Source organism: Ahaetulla prasina, chromosome 2 (assembly GCF_028640845.1).
Source record: "Ahaetulla prasina isolate Xishuangbanna chromosome 2, ASM2864084v1, whole genome shotgun sequence".
In the NCBI taxonomy this organism is placed as follows: Eukaryota; Metazoa; Chordata; class Lepidosauria; order Squamata; family Colubridae; genus Ahaetulla; species Ahaetulla prasina.
Window position 1 is genome coordinate 165341738 of NC_080540.1, and position 22274 is coordinate 165364011.

The window sequence follows — 22274 nt, forward strand, 5'->3', positions numbered from 1 at the left end:
CTTGATACCAGCTACTATGGCAAGCGCCTCTCTATCCAGCTGACTGTAGTTGCGTTCAGCTGAGGAAAGGGTGCGTGAGTAAAATGCCAAAGGAGCTTCTCTTCCATTCGGAAGAACATGGCTGAGGACAGCCCCGATGCCGCAGGGCGAGGCATCACATGTTAACGACAAAGGTAGGCGCTCATCGTACTGTACTAAGATGGTGGATGAAGTGAGGAGCTGTTTGACAGTGGCAAAAGATGCTGCTGCAGCCCGGTCCCAGACCCAAGGTGCCTCAGCGTCTAACAGGCGGTGGAGTGGCTCTGCGATAGTGGCCTTATGGGGCAAAAATGTCGCGTAAAAATTTAGAAGCCCCAAGAATGATTGGAGCTCTGTCTTATTGGATGGCGTAGGAGCATTTTGGATTGCTGCTATTTTGGTGGGTGTGGGGTGGATGCCCTGAGCATCCACTAAAAAACCCAGGAATTCTACTTGTTGTACCCCTATTTTGCACTTGTTTTTTTTTAGTTTCAATCCGGTTCTCCGGAAACGGAATAATACTTCCCTTACTTTGGTGACCAATTCGGGCATGTCAATAGCTGAAATCAATACGTCATCAAAGTAAGGGACGACCCCCGGGATTCCATGGAGCAAGCGTTCCATGAGACTCTGGAATATTCCTGGTGCGACCCTAACTCCGAATTGGAGTCGTGTGCATTTGAAAGCTCCCCGGTGAGTGACGATAGTCTGCGCTAATGCAGTCTCATCATCCACCGGAAGCTGTTGATACGCTTGGGCCATATCTAATTTGGCAAACACACGGCCCCGCCCCAGTGAGTGTAAGAGGTGCTGGACCACCGGCAGTGGATAAGGATTATGCTGAAGAGCTTTGTTGATCGTCCCCTTATAGTCCGCACAGATCCTCATGGATCCGTCGGGCTTAAGGGGAATTACGATAGGTGTTTCCCATTTTGAGTGGTCTATTGGAACCAATACCCCTTGCGCTATCAATTTATCCAGCTGTTCATCCACCTTGGGCCTCAAGGCCAAAGGAACTCGCCTCGGTTTGAGGCGAATGGGTGTAACCTGCGGGTCTAAACTTAGGGAAATAGGAGATCCCTTGTATTTGCCCAGATGTTCGTTGAAAACATCAGCGAACTCGATAGCCAATTGGAAAGACACCTCCTGGCTCGTGCTGTGGATCCCGGTAACATTCAGATCTAGGGCAGCAAACCAATCTAGCCCCAAAAGGCAGGGTAGGTCACTCTTAACAACAATAAGGGGCAGGCGGCCATCAAAGTTGCGATATGATACCCTGAAGGTACCAACCCCCATCGTTGGAATTGCCCCCCCTTGATAGTCACGTAAGATGACAGAGCAGGGTTGCAGACCGGCCTTGGAGACATTTGGCAAAAGGCGTTTCAACGTGGCCCAGGAGATAAGTGACCGGGATGCCCCTGTATCCACTTCCATGGTGCACGGTGCTCCCTCCAGACGAACAGAGATGTATAATTTATTAGCGGGAGCCACAGAAAAGGCGTAGTTAACGAAGACTTCCTCCTCATGGGCCATGGAGGCAGAATTCCCCTGGCGTGGAGTTTGTGGCCGGAATCCTCCCCGCGGCTTGGCCGGTTGGCGGACAGAACCTTGGGCTGGCGTGGTGGCCCTGCAGACCCTGGCCAGGTGACCGCGTCTCCCGCAGCGACGGCAAACAGCCGTCCTGAACTTACAGTCATCCCTGGCGTGGTCGCCGCCGCAACCCAGGCATTGGGAGGTCGGGCAATACTTCATGGGACCGCCCCGCCATCTAGGCGTAGTGTTAAGGCGACGGACGTCCTCGTCATCCTCTGAAAAATCGCCTTGAACGGAGTCCCCGTAATGCACAAACAGTGGCTGTCCACTGCTCGCCGGCCTCATTTGGGAACGCTGGAGCTCAGTGGAAGACCTCTCTGCCATCTCAGCCGCTTCCGCCTCTTCCACAGCAGTCTGGAGGGTTAAATCCCTTCGCGCCAACAGACGGCGCTGGAGCTTTAAGTCCTTGAGGCCGTATACAAATTGATCCAGTAACATGTTCTCGAGGTCCCCAAAACCACAGTGAAGAGCGGCAGCTCGCAGCGAAGCGACAAAATCGGTGACAGTCTGTCCCTCCTTTTGTGCGCAGCGACGAAAGGCATGTCGCTGGGCAATTCGGCAGGGCGCTGGGGCGTAATGTCCACGCAGTTTCTCTATTAAAGTGTCCCAGGAGAGATCGGATACCAGTTGGGGAAAGGCAAGGGTACGCGCCGTGGAAAAAACGTCGCTGCCGCAAGAGCTCAAAAAGTAGCCACGCTTTCTGGCTGGAGAGAGATCGGATAGATTGTTCGCAAGGAGAAAGCATTCGAAACATTCAACATAAACGTCCCACAATTCAGCTGATGGAACAAATGGCGAGAAAACCGGCAAATTGTTTGCCATGATGAGAGCCGTGAGGTGACAGATCCGAACGTGAGCGGCAAAATAAAATAGCTTACGAGTGGCAAAAGTTCGAGTTTGCATTCCCCAACCCTCGTCGCCAGTATTAAGTTTCAAGGGAAACTCACGGACAGCCGGTTCAAACAGACTTCTCGTTTATTCAGGCTTAACACAACGGAACATTCAACTGCTCTAACGGAGCCGAATACAATACTGAAAAACCTCTGACAGAACTTCTTGCAACAACACAAGGCTAGCTGTCAAAACGCCAGCCAATAGGAACTTCCTTGGCTTCCCGCTCTTGCTGTTGCCGGTGCTTCAACCACTCCGATTGGTCATCCTGGCTGCGGCCGGTCGTATGTGCGAGGACACAACAGAAACGGCACCTTCTCCTTCAGGGAGTGTCTCTTGCACATTCTGCTCTGTATCCTCTTCCTCTTCACAACACGAGGAGAAGGAAGAAGAGAACAGACTTTCCTTCATGAGGAAGTTTGAAAAAGGAGAACCTGGCAGCAGCCAAGTCCACTCAGGCATGCAGGATTGATGAATCAAGCCTTGCCTTTCTTGCCCCGCTCCAAAATTGCTCAAGCTCTTTCAAAAGTCCAAAGTCTCAGATGCTCCCTGGGTCAGACAGCCATAGCCGAGTCCAACAAGGAAGAGGGTAGAGGAAGATGATCTCTCTACCTCTAAATTGGGGTTTCAACTCAGGACTTACTAAGAAAAATTTAGTAGAAATTGTGGATGCTCCAACACAGTTAAGTTTTAAATAAGAGATTGGACAGCCATTTGTCTGAAATGCTATGGGGCAGGGCAGTGATGGGATTCAAGTAATTTAACAACCAGTTCTCTTCCCTAATGATTTCTTCCAACAACCAGTTTGCCAAAATGCTCAGAAAGTTAACAACCGGTTCTCCTGAAGTGGTGTGAACTGGCTGAATCCTGCCACTGGGGCAGGGGTGTTAAACTCAAGACCCAGTGCTTAGATCTGGCCCGTGGGGCCGCCCTGGAAACAGCAAAGGACCGGGTCACGGTGCCTCTGCCAGCAAAAATGGAGCTCGAGAGGACCATTTGACCTTAGGGGGCTGCGGTTAGCGTGGCCAGGGCGGGTGTGGCCAGCTTGACATCATTTGTGTTGTGGGCACCTGTGGGGGCCTGAGCACTCTGCCAGCAAAAATGGACTCCCGAGCTCCTTTTTCACTGGCAGAGGATTGCAGGAGGCCGTTGCAGCTGAAAATGGAGTTTGGGAGCCTGTTTTTGCTGGCAAAGTGCTCGGGCCCCCACAGATAACTCTTGACACAAGTGACATTGAGCTGGCCACACGCATCCTGTCCCCCCAAAGTCAAACATAGCTCTGATGTGGCCAAAATTGAATTTGACACCCCGTATAGGGTTTTCTGCCTAAGGAGGGGGTTGGATTAGAAGACCTCCAAGGTTCTGTTCTGTTCTGTTCTGTTCTGTTCTGTTCTGTTCTGCTCTGCTCTGCTCTGCTCTACCCTACCCTACCCTCTACTCCATTTACTATTCTATTCACTATTCTATTATTCTGTTAAGTGGCAAAGATTCTCCATTTGTAACAGACAATGCCAGATACTAAATCCAGCATCAGCCTTCCAAGGAGCTTCTGAGTATTCCCAGGGAACACAACAGTGGCTAGTGTAAGAGCCCTTTCCTGCAATGTTTTCTTCTACAGTTTGCTTAGCAAAGGATGGAGGGCCCAGACCTGCTTCACTTTTCCAGCTCTAGCTAAGTTCCAAAAGAGTTTGCTTAGTTCCAAAAGAGACAACATGGTACACAATACAGTCCTACCTTTCATAGATCCATCTGGTAGGCTAACTGAAGGAACTTGTGAGGTGCCAGCATAAGGTGTCAGCTTTGGTGCTAGTGATAACTGTAACACTTTCATTTGGTATGTGCTTAAAGTGCAGAAATAAAAACCGTTTTATGATCTGAAGTAGTATCACCAAGAACACCATATAATAATCAATGTAAAGCATTTTCTACCAGTTCAAGGGTCAATTGCCAGTTCTCCCCTGGCAACCATTATTGTGATGGGCATTGGAGTTGAAACGGAAGCGTTCCCTTCTCTTCATGAGGAATAACTTCTGGAATGGCATTCTGCTGAAGGAGTGGTGGAAGGACCAGGAAGTAGATTCCCGCACCCAAAGCTAACCTTGCCCCTCACCGTTCCTTAGGAGAGACACTGTTGGCAGAGTGGTGCTACCACCTTACTCATACATCAAGAGATGGTTTTAAATATCATGCTCCTGATCAGCACCACTTCAGGCTCCTCCCATTTTCTGCTTTGTGAGGTAGGTATGACCTGTCCAGTTGTAACAAATGAAGGCCCACCACATTATCTCTGGATTAGCAAGTCACTTACAAGGACACAACTATACCATATTCTATATAGGTAACTTCAACGTGGGGAAATGATTGTTTAAGCAAGGTGTATATTCAATCTTTGTCTTATACAGTAAGATAGTAACATACATATAGCCAATGAAAAGGATGGATTGTGTTATGCCTGCCTTTGAACTATAAATTCTGTAACTCTTTTAAGCCTAAGATCTGTCCTGCGGGGGAGGCAGGTCCTATAATATTCTACCTTTTCTCTATATTGGTTACTCTCCTTTATTCATTGGGCAAGGAATCATTTTTCACAATGTAGTTTTTATTTTTTTTAAAAAACTATATACTAAAATCATAAGAGCCAAGGTAAAACCAGTTCATCTAATTCTGTGTCCCATTTCCAAAAGTGGATAATAAGAGGTCACTTGGGAAAGGGAGGGAGGGAGGAAGGGAGAAAAGGAGGGAGGGAGGGAGGGAAGGAGGAAGGAGGAAGGAAGGAAGGACGGATGGAGGAAAGAGAGGGAGGGAGGGGAGGAGAGGGAGGAAGGGAGGGAAGGAGGGAGGGAGGAAGGAAAGGGAGAGAGGGAGGAAGGAAAGGGAGAGAAGGAGAGAGGGAAGGAAGGAAGGAAATGGAGGGAGGGAGGGAAGGAGGAAGGAAGGAAGGAGAGGGAGGGAGGGGAGGGGAAGGGAGGAAGGAAAGGAAGGAGAGAGGTGAGGAAGGAAGGAAGGAAAGGGAGGGAGGGAGGGAGGGGGGAAGGAAGAAGGAAGGAAGGAAGGAAGGAAGGAAGGAAGGAAGGAAGGAAGGAAGGAAGGAAGGAAGGAAAGGGAGGGAGGGAAGGAGGAAGGAAGGAAGAAAAGTCTCAAACTGTGGAAACACTATTTCCCCTATTTTCCCTGTCCAAATAACAAGTGGATATTGTGATCCCATATACCTAGACAGCAGTAGGCTGGAGAAGGATGAAGTTACATCAGTACCTATTGCACTCTAATTGCCACTTGCAAGCAAATAAGTTTTGTAAGTAGGCCAATACTGTCTTCAAACTGTTTTTCTTTTTCACCAACTTCTCTATTTCTTTATCTTTTTGTCAGCAAACTCTGCTGATTTAAGCCTTTCTCATGAGGCCAAAAGTATCCATTTCAGTCACTCTGATGGAAAATTCACTGCCAAAGCACCAGCAATTGATGGTTGGTTTATGGTTTATAAAGCCAGCCAGTTACAGGCAGTCCCTGACCTCTTGCGGATGCATCAAGAGGAAGAGCCACAAAATTATACTGGGCTTATATTTAATTGATCAAAAACAGTTTAAATATGAACTAGCACAAGCCTCAAATACAGATAGAATTGCTTTATAATTGATTCAGAAAAAGGAGAACCAGAAAGGAACTCAGGCACAATATGCTTCATGATGTAAAATAATTAAAGGCACATTCCTGAAATGGAAAGATAGATTAATAACTTTGATGTGTGAGTTTATTTCTGTCAGATAGACACCCCACCGCAATAGAAGAGAAAAGGACATATAGGAACTTACACTCTTGAGGCCTGTCTCCTTACAAGGTAGGAATCCTCTAATCATAGTCCTTACTAGGCACTGATTGACATATTAATAAAAATAGCATTTTTAAAGCACATTAAATGAGAGATATATCAAAGGGCATCAAAGAAATATATACAATACACATAGTGGTGGGTTTTAATTTTTTTTTACTACCGGTTCTCTGGGTGTGGCTTGGTGGGCGTGGCATGGCTTGGTGGGCGTGGCTTGGTGGGCATGGCAGGGGAAGGATACTGTAAAATCTCCATTCCCTTCCCCAATCCAGTGGAAGGATACTGCAAAATCCCCATTTCCTCCCAATCAGCTGGGACTCAGGAGGCAGAGAATAGATGGGGGCGGGGCCAGTCAGAATTTTTTCTACCGGTTCTCCGAACTACTCAAAATTTCTGTTACCAGTTCTCCAGAACTGGTCAGAACCTGCTGAAACCCACCTCTGAATGCACAGTAGTATTATAAGAAACAAAAACTTGACTCTGTACTGATTCATCTCGAGTTCCAACCATCATCATTCACACACCTTTCCAATTTGGCTATAATTTTTTTTTTTTTATGTTTGGCTTTTGCCAATAACCTTGAAAATCTAACCTTTGTTCCAAAGTGGGTAAACTAGAATTACTTGAATTATTCTGGCTGCTCCCTGAATGGTTTTATATATATTTGTAAATGTTTAAACCACTCCATTTGTCACGTCATCCTGTTTCTCCTGCATTGTTCAACAAGATTGTCATTGACTTATTCTAACTTGTTTTTTTTAAAAAGGAAGAGAAAGAATAAAGTGAAAGTTATCTTAAAATGGAAGCAGATAAGTGCTATGTAATTAGTAATTAATTACTGCGCTGCAAGTCAATTTGAAATAGGAAAGTCTTGATTTCTAGCCATTTAATTGGATAGCAATTTGTATGATCTTGAAAGCCTTTGATCATGTGGATCACAACGAATTGTGGCAAGTTCTTAAAGAGATGGGAGTACCAGACCATCTTATCTGTCTCTTGAGAAACTTGTATGCAGGTCAAGAAGCAACAGTGAGAACTGGACACGGAACCACTGATTGGTTCAAAATTGGGAAAGGAGTCCGGCAAGGCTGTATACTGTCGCCCTGCCTATTTAACTTATATGCAAAGCACATCATGAGAAAGGTGGGGCTAGATGAATCAAAAGTTGAAATTAAGATTGCCGGGAGAAATATCAACAACCTCAGATATGCAGATGATACCACTCTAATGGCAGAAAGTGAACAGGAACTAAAGAGCCTCTTGATGTGGGTGAAGGAGGAGAGTGCAAAAGTTGACTTGAAACTCAATATTAAGAAAATTAAGATCATGGCATCCGGCCCTCTCAATTCCTGACAAATAGATGGGGAAGAAATGGAGGTAGTGATATATTTTATTTTCCTGGGCTTCAAGATCACCGCAGATGGGGACTGCAGCCAAGAAATTAAAAGATGATTGCTCCTGGGGAGGAAATCTATGGCAAATCTAGACAGCGTACTAAAAAGCAGAGACATCACCCTGCCAACAAAAGTGTGTAGTCAAGGTTATGGTGTGATGTATCGCTGTGAAAGTTGGACCACAAGAAAGGCTGTATTGAGGCCTTTGAACTATGGTGCTGGAGAAGACTCCTGCGAGTCCCTTGGGCTGCAAGGTGATCAAACTGGTCAGTCTTAGAGATCAACCCTGACTGCTCTTTAGAAGGCCAGATCCTGAAGAAGAAACTCAAATATTTTGGCCACTTAATGAGAAGGAAGGACTCACTGGAGAAGAGCCTATTGCTGGGAACGATTGAGGGCAAAAGAAGAAAGGGACAACAGAGAACGAGGTGGCTGGATGGAGTCACTGAAGCAGTAGGCATGAGCTTAAATGGACTCGAGGATAGTAGAGGACAGAAAGCCCTGGAGGAACGTTGTCCATGGAGTCACGATGGGTCGGACACGACTTTGCAACTAACAACAACAACAACAATTTGTATGAAGTTTGATCTAGCCCTGTCCTTAAAAAAGGACAGTATGGAAACAAGCATACTGTTGGGTATGAATACGGTACCGATTTGTAACTTCCTAGTTTCATAATTCTAAAATAGCAGTGGAGGGTGTGGTCCCATCTCAGATGTCAAAAACAAGCCTCAACAGCCAAGCCAGATAACTCCAGCCAATTTAATGATGGGAGAGTTATTAGTCTCACATCTCTGGCAATCAAAATGATGTGAGCTATGCTGAGCTGATTTATGTGGCTCTACAGAACTCTCTGGAGAAGGTTCTAATGCTAGGAAAGGTTGAAGGAAAAAGAAGATGAGGACAACCAATAGCAAGATGGGTGGACTCAGTTACAGTGATGATGACTGCACTGTTAGAAAATTTGAAAGACTAAATTAGAGATACGTCACCCAGGAGAAAATTTATGTGGCCACTAAGAGTTGACACTGGCTTGATGGCACATATTAGTCAATGTGTCTTGTTGCTGTGAATTCATAAGCTGCAGTGGAGTGGTACAGAGGTCCACATGCTGCAAGCATGCACCATGGAGCAGTTTATCATTTTTAAATTTTATATTATTACTAGCTGATTACCTGGCGCTGCCCGGATATTTATTTATCCCAATCCTCTATTAGACAGGAAGAGCAACTTCACCCTAAGCCCTGATTTTGGCGAGAATTAAATTAAAAATGTTTGACCAAACGTAGTTTCTAATGTTGGATTTTCCCCCATACCAGGAGTCCCCTTGTGGAGTACTTCAGACTGTTGATGGCTGCGTCGATTTCGTCCACAGAGAAAGGGTGGGTGAATTCAGAGTGTGTTAGAGCCGACTGTCGAATGGCTGAGAGCGCTTTCTTGATGGTAGTTGAGTGCTCTTTCACTCTTGGGGCTTTAGAGAGGGAGACAACTCGGGAGGCAACTTGGTTGGCAGTTACGCTGGGTGTTTGTCGAGCAGGTTGTCTGGGGAGGTGATGCTAGTTTGCCTGCTGATGGTGCACCCTGGATAGCACGGAAGTGTTAACCAAACGACTAGCAACAACTGGCAGCCAGGCTACATTGAAGAATTGGCAGTTAACAACAGTTGGCAGTCAGACATCTTTGTAGAACTCCTGGCTCTCTAAATACATGGCAACCAGTTCCCCACTTTTGTTCTTCGTTTCTCTACAAGGACTACTTAGATGTGCACTCTTCCTCCTACAATAACCCATAACTTGTGTAGGAGCCACGTCGTATGGATGTACCATGACATGCTATCATGTTCTGGACTAGCTGAAACCACTTTGTGATCTTCAGAGATAGTCCCATGTACAAGCACAATACAGTAGTCCAGGTGTGAAGCGATCAAGCCATGTAGGACCATGAAAAGTGACTTCTGGTCCAGGAATGAGGGCAACTACACAAGAAAAGTATGTGAAAGTCTTCATTGAGCAGAACTGAGTCAAAAAAAAAAATGCTCCCAAACTGGAGAAGTGCATATATATTCCAAATTAAAAATGGGAAGTGCCTGGGCCAGAAGGTCCATAGTTACTTGGTTTTGCCAACTTAAATCTGCTTTCTCCCTCACCCTTGACCTAAACTGCCTCCAACAATTTGGACAAGATCTTGATAGCATCACTTGTTGACCAGGACCAAAATATACGAGTACCATCATCATTTGAAGAAGTTGATATTTAATTCCACACCAATGGATTATCTCATCCAATGATTCATGTAGATGTAAAACAGAAGGAATGAAAGAAGGGATGAAACTGCCTCTGTGGCATCCTATAAATCTGGGACTTTGGGTTCAACTCTCCCCTTTTGCGAAAACCTAATGCAAGTGACCACAGAGAAATGAGATACTATGTCCTCTACTCCCAATCCTTCCCACCAAGAATACCATAATTGATAGCACTGAAGATTGTATTACCTCCATCCCAGCTCCACCCAGGGTCAAACAGAAGTGTGATTAATGTGTCTTAGGTCTCCCAATCAGAGGTGGGTTTCAACAGGTTCTGACCAGTTCTGGAGAACAGGTAGCGGAAATTTTGAGTAGTTCGGAGAACCAGTAAAAATTCTGACTGACCCCACCCACATCTATTCTCTGCCTCCCAAGTACCAGCTGATCGGGAGGAAATGGGGATTTTGCAGTAACCTTCCCCTGGACGGAATGGAGATTTTACAGTATCCTTCCCCTGCCACAAACACCAAGCCATGCCATGCCTACCAAGCCACACCCACAGAACCGGTAGTAAAAAAATTTGAAACCCGCCACTGCTCCCGATGCCCTCTGAAGCTGGAACTTGACAAATTTCTCAACAATCTTTATTACAAGCAATATAGTTGGAGACCAGAGGAAAATTCTCCAGGACTATTCAGTTCACTCAAATGATCTTGAAGAGGGAACACATCACCATCTCCTTTAAGGCAGGGGAAACCTTCCCTCTCAGAGGAAATCATTATCACCAATTCTGGAACAAAGCTGAGTTTGGGCAGAAGTGTTGCTGCACAGACAGTACTGCACATCCGTAAAAAAAAGCAAGCCAACCGTTCTTTGGAGCCTAACAGCTTCTGTGGTGCGATACCTTTCAAGCTGTTAAGGCTTCTCAGATTAAAACTGCTGTCCACAACCCACCCCAGGGTGGAGCTGCTACCAGAGCTGAAGCACAGGTGGGCATCTTTCAGAGAGAGAAAGCCATCCTCTGGGTCACTAAAGTCCCCCTCAGGTTTTATGCCTCATCCGCAATGGTTGGCATTTAGTGGCAATATCCAGTATTACAATTCGTAGTTATTTTTTGTTTATTAAATTGCAAAAGAATCAGTTCCTTTCCTATCAAGATCTTTTACAAAAACAACCTTCGCCGAAGTTCCATAATGCAGCATTTATTGTACCAGCCTAAAAAATAAATTAGAGTGATCACGGATTCCTACAGCAGACGCCTATCTGGATGTGATGCTTTGTTTTATAAGAAGGAAAGAGAAGCCACCCTATTTATTTTAATAGAGAAATGACTTCATGCTCTGCTCAGAGCACTTCTATAGCCAATACTACCCACTCAGAGTCACATAAGCAAACACCAAACTCTAATTGGGTTCATCTGGATTTATTGATAGAAAAATGAATTGCGATTTGTCCTGGATGTGTCAAGGAAGGCGACACTATTTCTTCAGCCTTGCTGCTTCCCTTGAGCCGCAATTCCTCACCTCCAGTCACCCATGCAGCAGCCCAGACTGTTCAACGGCATTGAAAATAAATCACAAATTTCAGCTAGCTTCACTTCTTGAGACTTCACAGAAGGAACAGCCAGTCCCATACCTCCATGAATCTTTGTTACAAAGGAAGCATTTTTTTTAATGCAGTTCACAAACTCCTATGTCTAAGACCCTTTAGTATGTGAAACAATGTGGCTAGGAAGATCAGCCTAGAGTAGCTTTTCTCCCAACCCTCCACCGTATTTCTTTGCTGATTTCAGCAGACACAGGATGTGTCCTAGCTTTCTGCTCCAGAAATGAAGATAGTCAAAGGGACAGCCTGTACGCTGGAGCAGATCTGCTCACAATTCAAACATTCAGACCTAAAGAAAAATAAACTGCTGGGAGGCGATCAACACCGCACAAGGAAAGAGTGTCCTCTCCTCTGATTTGACATTTCAAGGCACACAGGTGAGACAAAGAAACATGAGATCCTTCCAATTTATGAGGGTTTTAGAAACAGAAGGGCACCAGTTTTAACCTCTCCAACTTGATTCACACCTGAGATGAATTGGCAGGGAATTTTTTTTATTTTTTACTTTTTGTACGGGGCTCCTCTCTTTCATTCTCTTTTGTGCGCGTCTTTAATCATTTTGAAGCCAAGATTTGGGCACCGAGGCTGAGGCCAATAGTTTGGGGGGAAAAGGAGGAAAAGCTTGGAACCTGTCTTCATCTGAGGCAACCTTACAAAAGCCATTAAGGTGCGGGAGGAAATGTCACAGTGGATGCCTAGAGAAACTCACTTGACAGCAATAGCTTTAAAGGAGACAATTCACAGCTCTGAGTGGTGCTTGCCTTGGGCTTGCCAATGTCTTACGGGCATTCAACGCAGATTCTAGCAACAAAACAAATTGGTCCTCCTGATGCACATGGGGGAAACGGTGGCTGCCAAATCCTGCAAAGGAACTTCCATGGATGCCAGAGTTCTGAAGATTGGCAAAAGATCAAAAGTCTAAGTCATCCGATTCGGTCCCGCCAGTGCTAGGGAGCTCTTCCTGGTTACGCCCCCACACAAAACGGTAGTTGTCTTCCAGTTGGCGTTGCCGCCGTTGCTCTTTATGTGCTTCCTCTGTGCCCTGGATCTAAGAAACAAATACCAAAGCAATCAGACAGATAGACCCCACCCCCACGTATAAGGCAAAAGGGAAGCTAATTTTTGGGCGAAGCTCTTTGCCGCTCTAAGAGGGAAAAAAACCTAAAAGCCATGGAGCTCCTTCCCATTCTTCCTCAAAGGGCTGAGAAATGCTACCAGTATTTCACTGGGATTAATTTATAGCAACACACTGAAATGCAGGGGAGCACTCCAATTCCACTCTGAAATCTGATTTGGTTTTTCACCTTTGCCATCTTCAAGAGCATTCTAAACTTCACCAACTGGTTCCCTCTGCCAACAAGCAAGAAGTGGAATGCAACATTACACAAAGGGAATTTTTCTCACACGATGGGACGTCTCACTTTTCTTCCTTGCTGTCCCACCCTTGCCCCTCAAACTTGAGGAACTCATGGTCAGAGTTGTGCCTCACTGCCACAACGCACACGAAATGCTGCTCTCCTAATGAAATCCCTGGAGCCATCCTCCTAGCTTTTTATGCTCTAAGCAATTTCACAGTTATACTGGGATGATAGGAAGGAAACATTTCCTCCCGCTATATTAGTGTGAATGTAAGTCCTTACCAAAATATTGAAGAAAATGTCTTTGAGGTTCTTGGTGTCTTCTTCTGAGAGCCAGTGGGTGTCATCGTCATCTCCAAAACCACCAGTTGTCACAATCTTGATTTCAATTTTTCCTGCCAATCACAGAGAATCAAGCATTAATGACAGCCCCAAAAGCCTTGCTATAATTTACTGCCAATGTAAATTATTCAAATGTATTAAAAACTACAATTCTTAGAATTTCCCTCTTGCTATTGGGAAAAACAAGGCAGCTCCTAAATAAGAGAAGCAATGGAATGGCAAAAGATAAAACCACTAGAAGACTCTGGCCTCATGCCCAAACTCAATGTCATATTAAATTTGTGACTGTCATTGACTCTGCTTCTCTCACTATAATCTGGCAGAAGAGGAAATGTGACCTGCTACTACTGCCAACAAGTTGAATGGATACAGGCAAATACTGAGCACACCGAAATCGTGTCTGCTAGAACCAAGAAATGAGTTGGCACATCCCGGACGCCTATGCTTACTCTGACCTTACAGCACCTATGGAAAAAAAAATCAGTTCAGGGCAAAATGAGATTGGTTTAATACCCCTCTCAATTCTGTTAGCAAGGTCTTTAAGACCCATTTAATAATGAGTTTGGAGGTGAGGGAGGGGTTGGTAGGATCAAGGAAGGCTAATCCAATATCCTTAAGCCTTTCTAACAAAAGCAACCAACATAAAAAGCTACTGTCTCAGGTCATAAACTAGTAGGAAGTGTCAATGATTAGGATAAAAAAAGCACCCAAAAGTAACAAAAAAGTATTGTTAGACGTTAGAAGGGCAAAATGGATTCTTGGAAAACTATGAAAAAACGGTTATTTTTCCTCAAGAGATATAATTTTCCTCAGAGAAATAGATTCCACACAGCAAACAGTTATTGTAACACAGGATACTTATACATTGTGACAAATATTTTCATGGGACGAAAAGCAGTATTACTTCATGATCCAGAAAACTACTTTATCGGCAACCTGAGGCTCCCGAGTGCTTTATTTGTGGCTCCTGGAAATCAGCTAAATCTGCTAAATCTCAGTGCTCAATTTTTCACTATTGGAAGGTGGAATATATATGAAGTAGAGCGCAGAATACATGAGGGAGGGAGGGAGGAAGGGAGGGTGGAAGGAAGGAAGGAAGGAAGGATTTCTCTGCAGAAATACCCTACAAAATTCTAACCCTGCATTACCCATATGCATGGCATAGCCCTTTCCTCATTTTACATCTTTGCCCTTCTGCTGCAGCCCTTCATCCCACCTTGTAAGTGCCTCAGTCTAGATCAGAGTTTCCCAAACTGTGAGGTGTCTCCTGTCTCATTGGGGGGTGCAAACAGAGTCCAGAGCAGATGTAAATAACATTTTAGTTGTATATTGTGCCAATAATTCCACCTTTCCCACCTCTCATTGTTCATTTGCATTCATTTTATTGTTTGGAGTTTTAGAGGCGTTGTGTGCATTAAAATTATAGTAAAGGGAAGTGTGATGGCAAAATGTTTAGGAACCTTTGGTAACATTATGCAAAATGTACAGTCAATATTACATGATTTCATTTACTAAAGTATAATATATATAAGAATGGGGATATATGTAAGGACAATTATTTTTATGTTTGATAAAACCTGCTTCTTTCCAGCATTATGAAATAGGTAAACTCCTGTCACTGGAAGAAGGCATTATCATTATTCTTCAAAGATCTTTTTATTTCCTTTATGAAATGGAATGTAAGCTTGTGTTTATATGTCTGTGATGTGTCAGAAATATATATACATATATTGTACATACACATGTACACATTTGTGTGTTTGTGTATGTATGTGTGTATGAGTGTGTATCAGGGGTGAAATCTAAAAATTTTCCCTACTGGTTATGTGGGCGTGGCTTATTTGGTGGGCGTGGCTTGGTGGTCATGGCCAATAACAATAAATAATAAAAATAATAAACAAAGTATATAAAACAATAAGAGGTACCAAAAACCAACTTTCACACTTTACCCAAACATAACACAACACAACTGACTCACACACAATGTAAAAGCAGCTGCACTTCACCCAAAATGGCCCCTGCAACAAGCAGAAACCTCACACTTTCACACTTTACACATACACAACACAACACAACACAACTGACACACACACACAAAATGCCACATATAGCTTTGTGAGATTTTGTGTGTTTGTGTAGTTAGAGTGAAACACTACAGAAACACACCAAATCTCAGAAAGCTGCACAAATATTTTATTTTATTATTTTATTTATTTATTTATTTATTTTAGACCAGGGCTCTCCAACCTTAGTAAATTTACGGTTTGTGGATTTCAACTCCCAGAGTTCCTCAACCAGCAAAGCAGGCAGATTGATTTGCTCAGGAGGAGATGGATTTTAGGCAGGCAGAGTCAGTTGCTAGCTGATGCAACTGATTACAGTAGCTGAAGTAAAGCATGGCTTTGCCAGCCCGAAAGGAGCAGTAATTATAGGTAGGTGAGATGGGGGGATTGGGTGGGCATGGATGAGGACTGTTGTAAGAGGTTGTTTAAAAATGATTTTAAAAGCCTATGATGATCAGGAAACTCATCTGGGATCGCCAGAGGAAAAAAAGATTTTAAAAGGCTCCTCTGACGATCCCAGCTGAAGTTCCCTCATCAGCCCAGAACCTCTTAAAAGGATTTTTTCTACAAGCTCTTCGGCTGAAGAGCTTGTAGTAAACATGTTTTTTAAGGTTCTGGTGATGAGGAACTCAGCTGGGATCACCAGAGGAGCCTTTTACAACCTTTTTTTTTCAACATCTTCGGCCGAAGAAGTTGTTTTAAAAAAGAGTTTAAAGGCTCTGACGATCCCAGCCAAGTCGCGGGATCATCAAAGTCTTTTTTTTTTACTTTTAAAGGCATGTTTTCAGCTGAAGAAAAACTGCTTTTAAAAGTAAAAAAAAACCCTCTGATGATGGCGCGGCAGGGGGCAGGGCCAGGGATTTTTGTTACCAGTTCTCTGAACCACCAGCCACCATCGCTACCGGATGGGGAGAGCCGGTTGGAACTGGGAGCATTTCACCCCTGGTGTGTGTGTGTGTGTGTGTGTGTGTGTGTGTGTGTGTGTGTGTGTGTGTATGAGTGTGTATCAGGGGTGAAATCTAAAAATTTTCCCTACTGGTTATGTGGGCGTGGCTTATTTGGTGGGCGTGGCTTGGTGGTCATGGCCAATAACAATAAATAATAAAAATAATAAACAAAGTATATAAAACAATAAGAGGTACCAAAAACCAACTTTCACACTTTACCCAAACATAACACAACACAACTGACTCACACACAATGTAAAAGCAGCTGCACTTCACCCAAAATGGCCCCTGCAACAAGCAGAAACCTCACACTTTCACACTTTACACATACACAACACAACACAACACAACTGACACACACACACAAAATGCCACATATAGCTTTGTGAGATTTTGTGTGTTTGTGTAGTTAGAGTGAAACACTACAGAAACACACCAAATCTCAGAAAGCTGCACAAATATTTTATTTTATTATTTTATTTATTTATTTATTTATTTTAGACCAGGGCTCTCCAACCTTAGTAAATTTACGGTTTGTGGATTTCAACTCCCAGAGTTCCTCAACCAGCAAAGCAGGCAGATTGATTTGCTCAGGAGGAGATGGATTTTAGGCAGGCAGAGTCAGTTGCTAGCTGATGCAACTGATTACAGTAGCTGAAGTAAAGCATGGCTTTGCCAGCCCGAAAGGAGCAGTAATTATAGGTAGGTGAGATGGGGGGATTGGGTGGGCATGGATGAGGACTGTTGTAAGAGGTTGTTTAAAAATGATTTTAAAAGCCTATGATGATCAGGAAACTCATCTGGGATCGCCAGAGGAAAAAAAGATTTTAAAAGGCTCCTCTGACGATCCCAGCGGAAGGTCCCTCATCAGCCCAGAACCTCTTAAAAGGATTTTTTCTACAAGCTCTTCGGCTGAAGAGCTTGTAGTAAACATGTTTTTTAAGGTTCTGGTGATGAGGAACTCAGCTGGGATCACCAGAGGAGCCTTTTACAACCTTTTTTTTTCAACATCTTCGGCCGAAGAAGTTGTTTTAAAAAAGAGTTTAAAGGCTCTGACGATCCCAGCTGAGCCACGGGATCATCAAAGGCTTTTTTTTACTTTTAATGGCATGTTTTCGGCTGAAGAAAAACTGCTTTTAAAAGTAAAAAAAAACAAAAACCCTCTGATGATGGTGCGGTTCAGCAGAGGCAGGGGGCAGGGCCAGGGATTTTTGCTACTGGTTCTCCGAACCACCAGCCACCATCGCTACCGGATCGGGTGAGCCGGTCCAAACCGAGAGCATTTCACCCCTGGTGTGTGTGTGTGTGTGTGTGTGTGTGTGTGTGTGTGTGTGTGTGTGTGTGTGTGTAATATGGGATTTTTGAAAAAAAGATGTTGGAAAAAAAAAGGTTGTAAAAGGCTCCTCTGGTGATCCCAGCTGAGTTCCTCATCTCCAGAACCTTAAAAAACATGTTTACTGTATATATATATATATATATGGCCATGATGACGAACCTTTGACGTGCCCGCATGCCAGCCTGTGTGCCCAAAGTGGCACACGAAATCATCCCGCGAGGTATGGCCTTCGCACATGTGGGAGCGCTGATACCCGGAAGAGCAGCGGTCTATCGCGCATGCACGAGCTGGCCCCCGAACACCCGGATACCGGCATGGAAGCTCACCCAACGAACAGCTGGCCATCGCACATGCACGCAACAGCAACTTAGAAGGCTGGGTGCTGGCCTGCGCATGTGTGACGGAACACCGCTCTTCTGGGTTCCGCCGCTCCCCCGCACACAACAGCCAGCTGACCACCGCACATGTGATCACAGGAATGCAGAAGCCAGCAAGGCCGCACATTCTTTGCGAGATGGTTTCGCATGCTGCTTCTGGCACACGTGCCATAGATTTGCTGACACTGATATATAGTTTGATAATTAGTTCACTGAAATTACTCCTCGACAGCTTTGTATTTTAGGAAAAAGATGGATGTTATGTTTTGGGTTTAGGGAATTATTTTCAGTGTACATCTGTTTACGACAAAATACTTAAATGGGCAAATTTGTTTAAAAACAAAAAAGGTCATAGATGACAAATTCTTGGAGCCCTGGGAATGATGGTTTATCTTTTCCTTTCCAGTTTACCTGCACCTCAAAGAGCTAATCAAACAAGACTCTCCATCATTAATGATACAGCTTTAGAAAACGCTGCCTGGTCATTAATCATATTTTAAAAAGAATAGTGTAAGGTACACACAGCTCTTACACTAGGGTGATATCTTACACTACTCATTTCATGATTTCCTCCCTAGTAATTAACAGGACTCATTCTATCTTGAATGTTCTTTGTTTCTTTTTAAAGAAGGACTGAACATAAATGATGAATTGTATATCCTGGTTATTCATAGGTACCGAATGTGTACTATCATCATCTGTGTCCTTTTAATTCTTTTAATGAGAACCTCTCATTGAAAATTCTGTTCTACAGTCAATTTCCAACCAGAGGCCTTTTCTAGCACTGGTACCTAAAATCATGGAATCTGAAATGCAAGGATGGAACTTTGGATTGTTTGTACATGGGAAGAAAGCTAATACGAGGAGCTAAAAATACTTGTTCTACCAGTCAATAAAAGGCTCTCCCAACTAACCTCATTACAGAAAAAACATGGGCAACCTGAAAAACTTTCCTAGAAAATAAATTAACCAACCAACCAACCAACCAATCAAAATAATGGAGTAACCATGGAGTAACCAGCTTAGCATCCAGGTGTTCATGACATTATGCAGACTGCAATTCTGGGCTGCTGGCAGCCTCGTGCCCTTGACCACTAGAAAAGCCTGTGACAAATCATATAACCTCCACCCCCCCCCCCAGCCTAAACATGGGCTGCTATTATGACACACACACACCCAATCCCAGGGACCACAACTGCATTACCTTCTGCCTTCAGGCCTTCCTTCTCCAAGAGGTCCTTAACCACACTCTCTATGTGGCGCAGCTGTGGGTTGTCCCTGCTCATCTCTTGGACTCGCAGCTCCTTCTGCTGAGCGCTACCTGGTTTTACTTTAGTGACCCTGACATTCACGCGCCCGTCTGGGTCGCCATCTGAGATAAAAAAAGGGGGACAGAGGCATGTCAGCCTGCCAGCATTTCTGAGAGAGAAGGAAAGTGCAAACTGCAAGGGGTCCACTAGCAAGGCTGGGTACAGTCTGCCCATAAAATTAATTATATTCTAGTTACCCAGTAGCTCCAGTAGACTCTGGGCAGCTTATAAAATACAAATACAATGAGTGGACGGAAGCTTCCACATGCCAATTTAGTTACACATTAATAAAGTATTATTATTATTGGTTATGTAATGCGTCTGAGCAGAAGACTGAGGTCTTCAAAGCATTTCAACACTTTTGCAAAAGCAGAAGGTTTCTGGACAGCAGAGGAAAAGGAAGGCAAGAAGTCCCAGGAGGTTGGCCAGCTGACCAAGACTATCCCACTTCTGACCATTAAAACTGAATGCAATTTCCTAGGAATACCTTGTTCACAGCTCATAAACCCCTTAGTTCTAGTGCCTGCCCAAGAATACATAAATCTGCCCTGGTTCTTAAACACGAGAAAGACTGCAGACTCTACCAGATAGGCTGCAATCAGCTGATAGTTCAGAAGCCATACAGACCTTAATAACAGAGATGAGAAGCCAGGGATTCTGGACAAATGCTAATTCAATAATAGCATTGTGCAAAACCCAGCTGAAGAACCAAAAATACATTCTTGCCCTCAAGGTCCATAAATGTCTACATGATAGAGTATCAAAAAAGGAGAAAGAAAATAGGAGCATTAACTTGGGTGACCCCAAACTTCGTTGAGCTGCCTTGTCCCTGATTAGAAGGAACAAAATGCTGGAAGGGAGGGGGGAAGCCTAAATAGAAGCATTTATGCAGAGCCAAGCCAAAATCAAATTGAAGAGAAGAAAACAAAACAAATGTTGGGAACATTTACCACAAACAAAGGTCAAAATAATTTTAAAGCAAAGAATTATTCCCCTTGGAATGGAGAAGAAGCAAGCCATTAACAGTGTTTTAGAGAAAGCAATTTCTGAGGGAGTTGATACTTCATTGGGAACTGCATGCAAATCTCATTCATATGTATCTTCATTCCCACAACTATTATGCTCTTCCTTATTCAAATCTAGACTAATGGTTAAATAATAAAACCCATCTTAATTCAAAGAAAACTGGCAACAATCAAAGATATAGATACAGACATGACCTTCTCCTGTGCTAGGTGGAACAACTAGGTCTTAATTGCTCTCCTGAAATTCAGGAAGGAAGCAGATCTTCCATGGGAAAGGTCTATGGGAGTGGGCAAGGGAAAATATCTGCTTTCAAGGCCCCATCAGATGACAATCTCCTACAGAGAGGACATGGAGAGAGTGGACCCGTATTCAACCTGAATGGGCAGGCAGATGAATTTGTAGAAAAATATTCCCTCAGAAAATTGGGTCTGGAGCCACATTAGGGACTTAAAGACAATAAGTAGCCCACTAAATCATCTCCAAAAGCCAAGTGGCAATCAATACAACTCCTGAAACATTGGGGCATGGAGATACACTCATTACTGTGCAATCCACTGTATTTTGTACCCAGTGTGGTTCCTGAAATTTTTTGAAGGCAGCCCCATTTAAAATGCATTACAGTATGGAATGACTTGCAAGTCCTCCAAATGGTCACAATTGGCACAAATGTAACTTGTACAAGCCCTCTTAGCTGCAGCTAAGAACCACCTCTGAATAAGGGCATACTACTTACATATAATATAAATATTTATAATATAAATATGCTGTACATATGGCATATATAGCTAATACCCGAAGATGGGCAATATTTGACTAACAAGAAATTATAGATCAATATTGCTACTTAATAATGACTACACAATGACCTTAGCTCAAATATTGAAAACAATTTTACCAGAACTTATTCATGAAGATCATGTTTCAGAACAAAAACTTAAAGGACAATTTTAGAATGGTCTTGGATATTTTGAAATACCATACTTCGAACCGCACAACAAAAAACAAGTTGCATTAATTTTTTGGGATACAGAGAAAGCTTTTGAAAATTTGAATTGGATCTTTTCATTTAAAAATTTGGAAGATATGGACTTCAGGGAAAATATAAAATGGATAGAATCGATTTCACAGAAGGCACCCAATAACAGTTAATGGAAATTTCTCTAAACCATGTAAAATAGTAAAATTGTATTGTCCATTGTCTCCTATGTTGTCTATTTTAGCTTTAGAAATATTAAACAGAAACATAAGAGAAGAGGATTAAGGTTTTAAAGATTAAAAAAGAAACTTCTAAATTAAGAACCTTTGTAGATGACCTGGTAGTTGTCCAAGAGAATCTCTTTAAAGGGAATTGAAACTTTAATTAGAAAATTAAAAGTATTTGGTGCACTTGCAGACTTTTTTTATGTTCAATAAACATAAGAAAAAGATGACAAAAACTATGAAAACACAAGATCAAATAGAGTTGATGAATAAAATGGGTTTTAAGATTGAGAAGAAGAGAAAGGTTTGGGTATTAATATGACAAATATGAACTTGTATGTTGTTTCAAAATAATTATATTAAAATTGGAATGAAATGTAAAAAGACATGTTAAGATGGGAGAAAACACAACTGTCATACTTGAGGAGTTTTTGTGATTAAGATTAAGTCTTGCTTAGAATGTTATTTTTCATTTCACACAATACCAGTTTTGACATTTGAGGTACCATTTAAACAATGGAAGAAAGACCTATCAAGATTTGTTTGACAGGGGAAAAAAACCATGAGTTAAATATAAGGTGTTGCAAGATACAAAAGAAAGAGAAAATTCAGCTTAACTGATTTTAAATTATATTTTGTAGCTTATTGTTTCGTCAGGATGAAAGAATGGATATGCTAAGAAACAGGAGGCCTTTGGAATTAGAAGGGCATCATTTAAAATTTAGGTGGCATGGATATTTATGGTA

General features: G+C 43.2%; 1 protein-coding gene across 3 annotated transcripts in view; it reads right to left on the reverse strand.

The window, feature by feature from the left end:
• Window positions 1–11371: 11371 nt before the first annotated feature.
• The window catches only part of OS9 (OS9 endoplasmic reticulum lectin), a 43758-nt gene continuing 32855 nt past the window's right edge, over window positions 11372–22274 (reverse strand). For 2 of the 3 annotated variants that reach the window (XM_058169825.1, XM_058169828.1), the window contains 3 exons: window positions 19197–19364; window positions 13210–13322; window positions 11372–12617 (listed from right to left, as the gene is read on the reverse strand). In XM_058169825.1, coding sequence (XP_058025808.1) covers window positions 12480–12617; window positions 13210–13322; window positions 19197–19364 — 419 coding nt within the window. In that variant the 3' untranslated portion in view covers window positions 11372–12479. The remainder of the gene's footprint in view (window positions 12618–13209; window positions 13323–19196; window positions 19365–22274) is intronic. The other variant, XM_058169826.1, reaches the window with a different exon arrangement.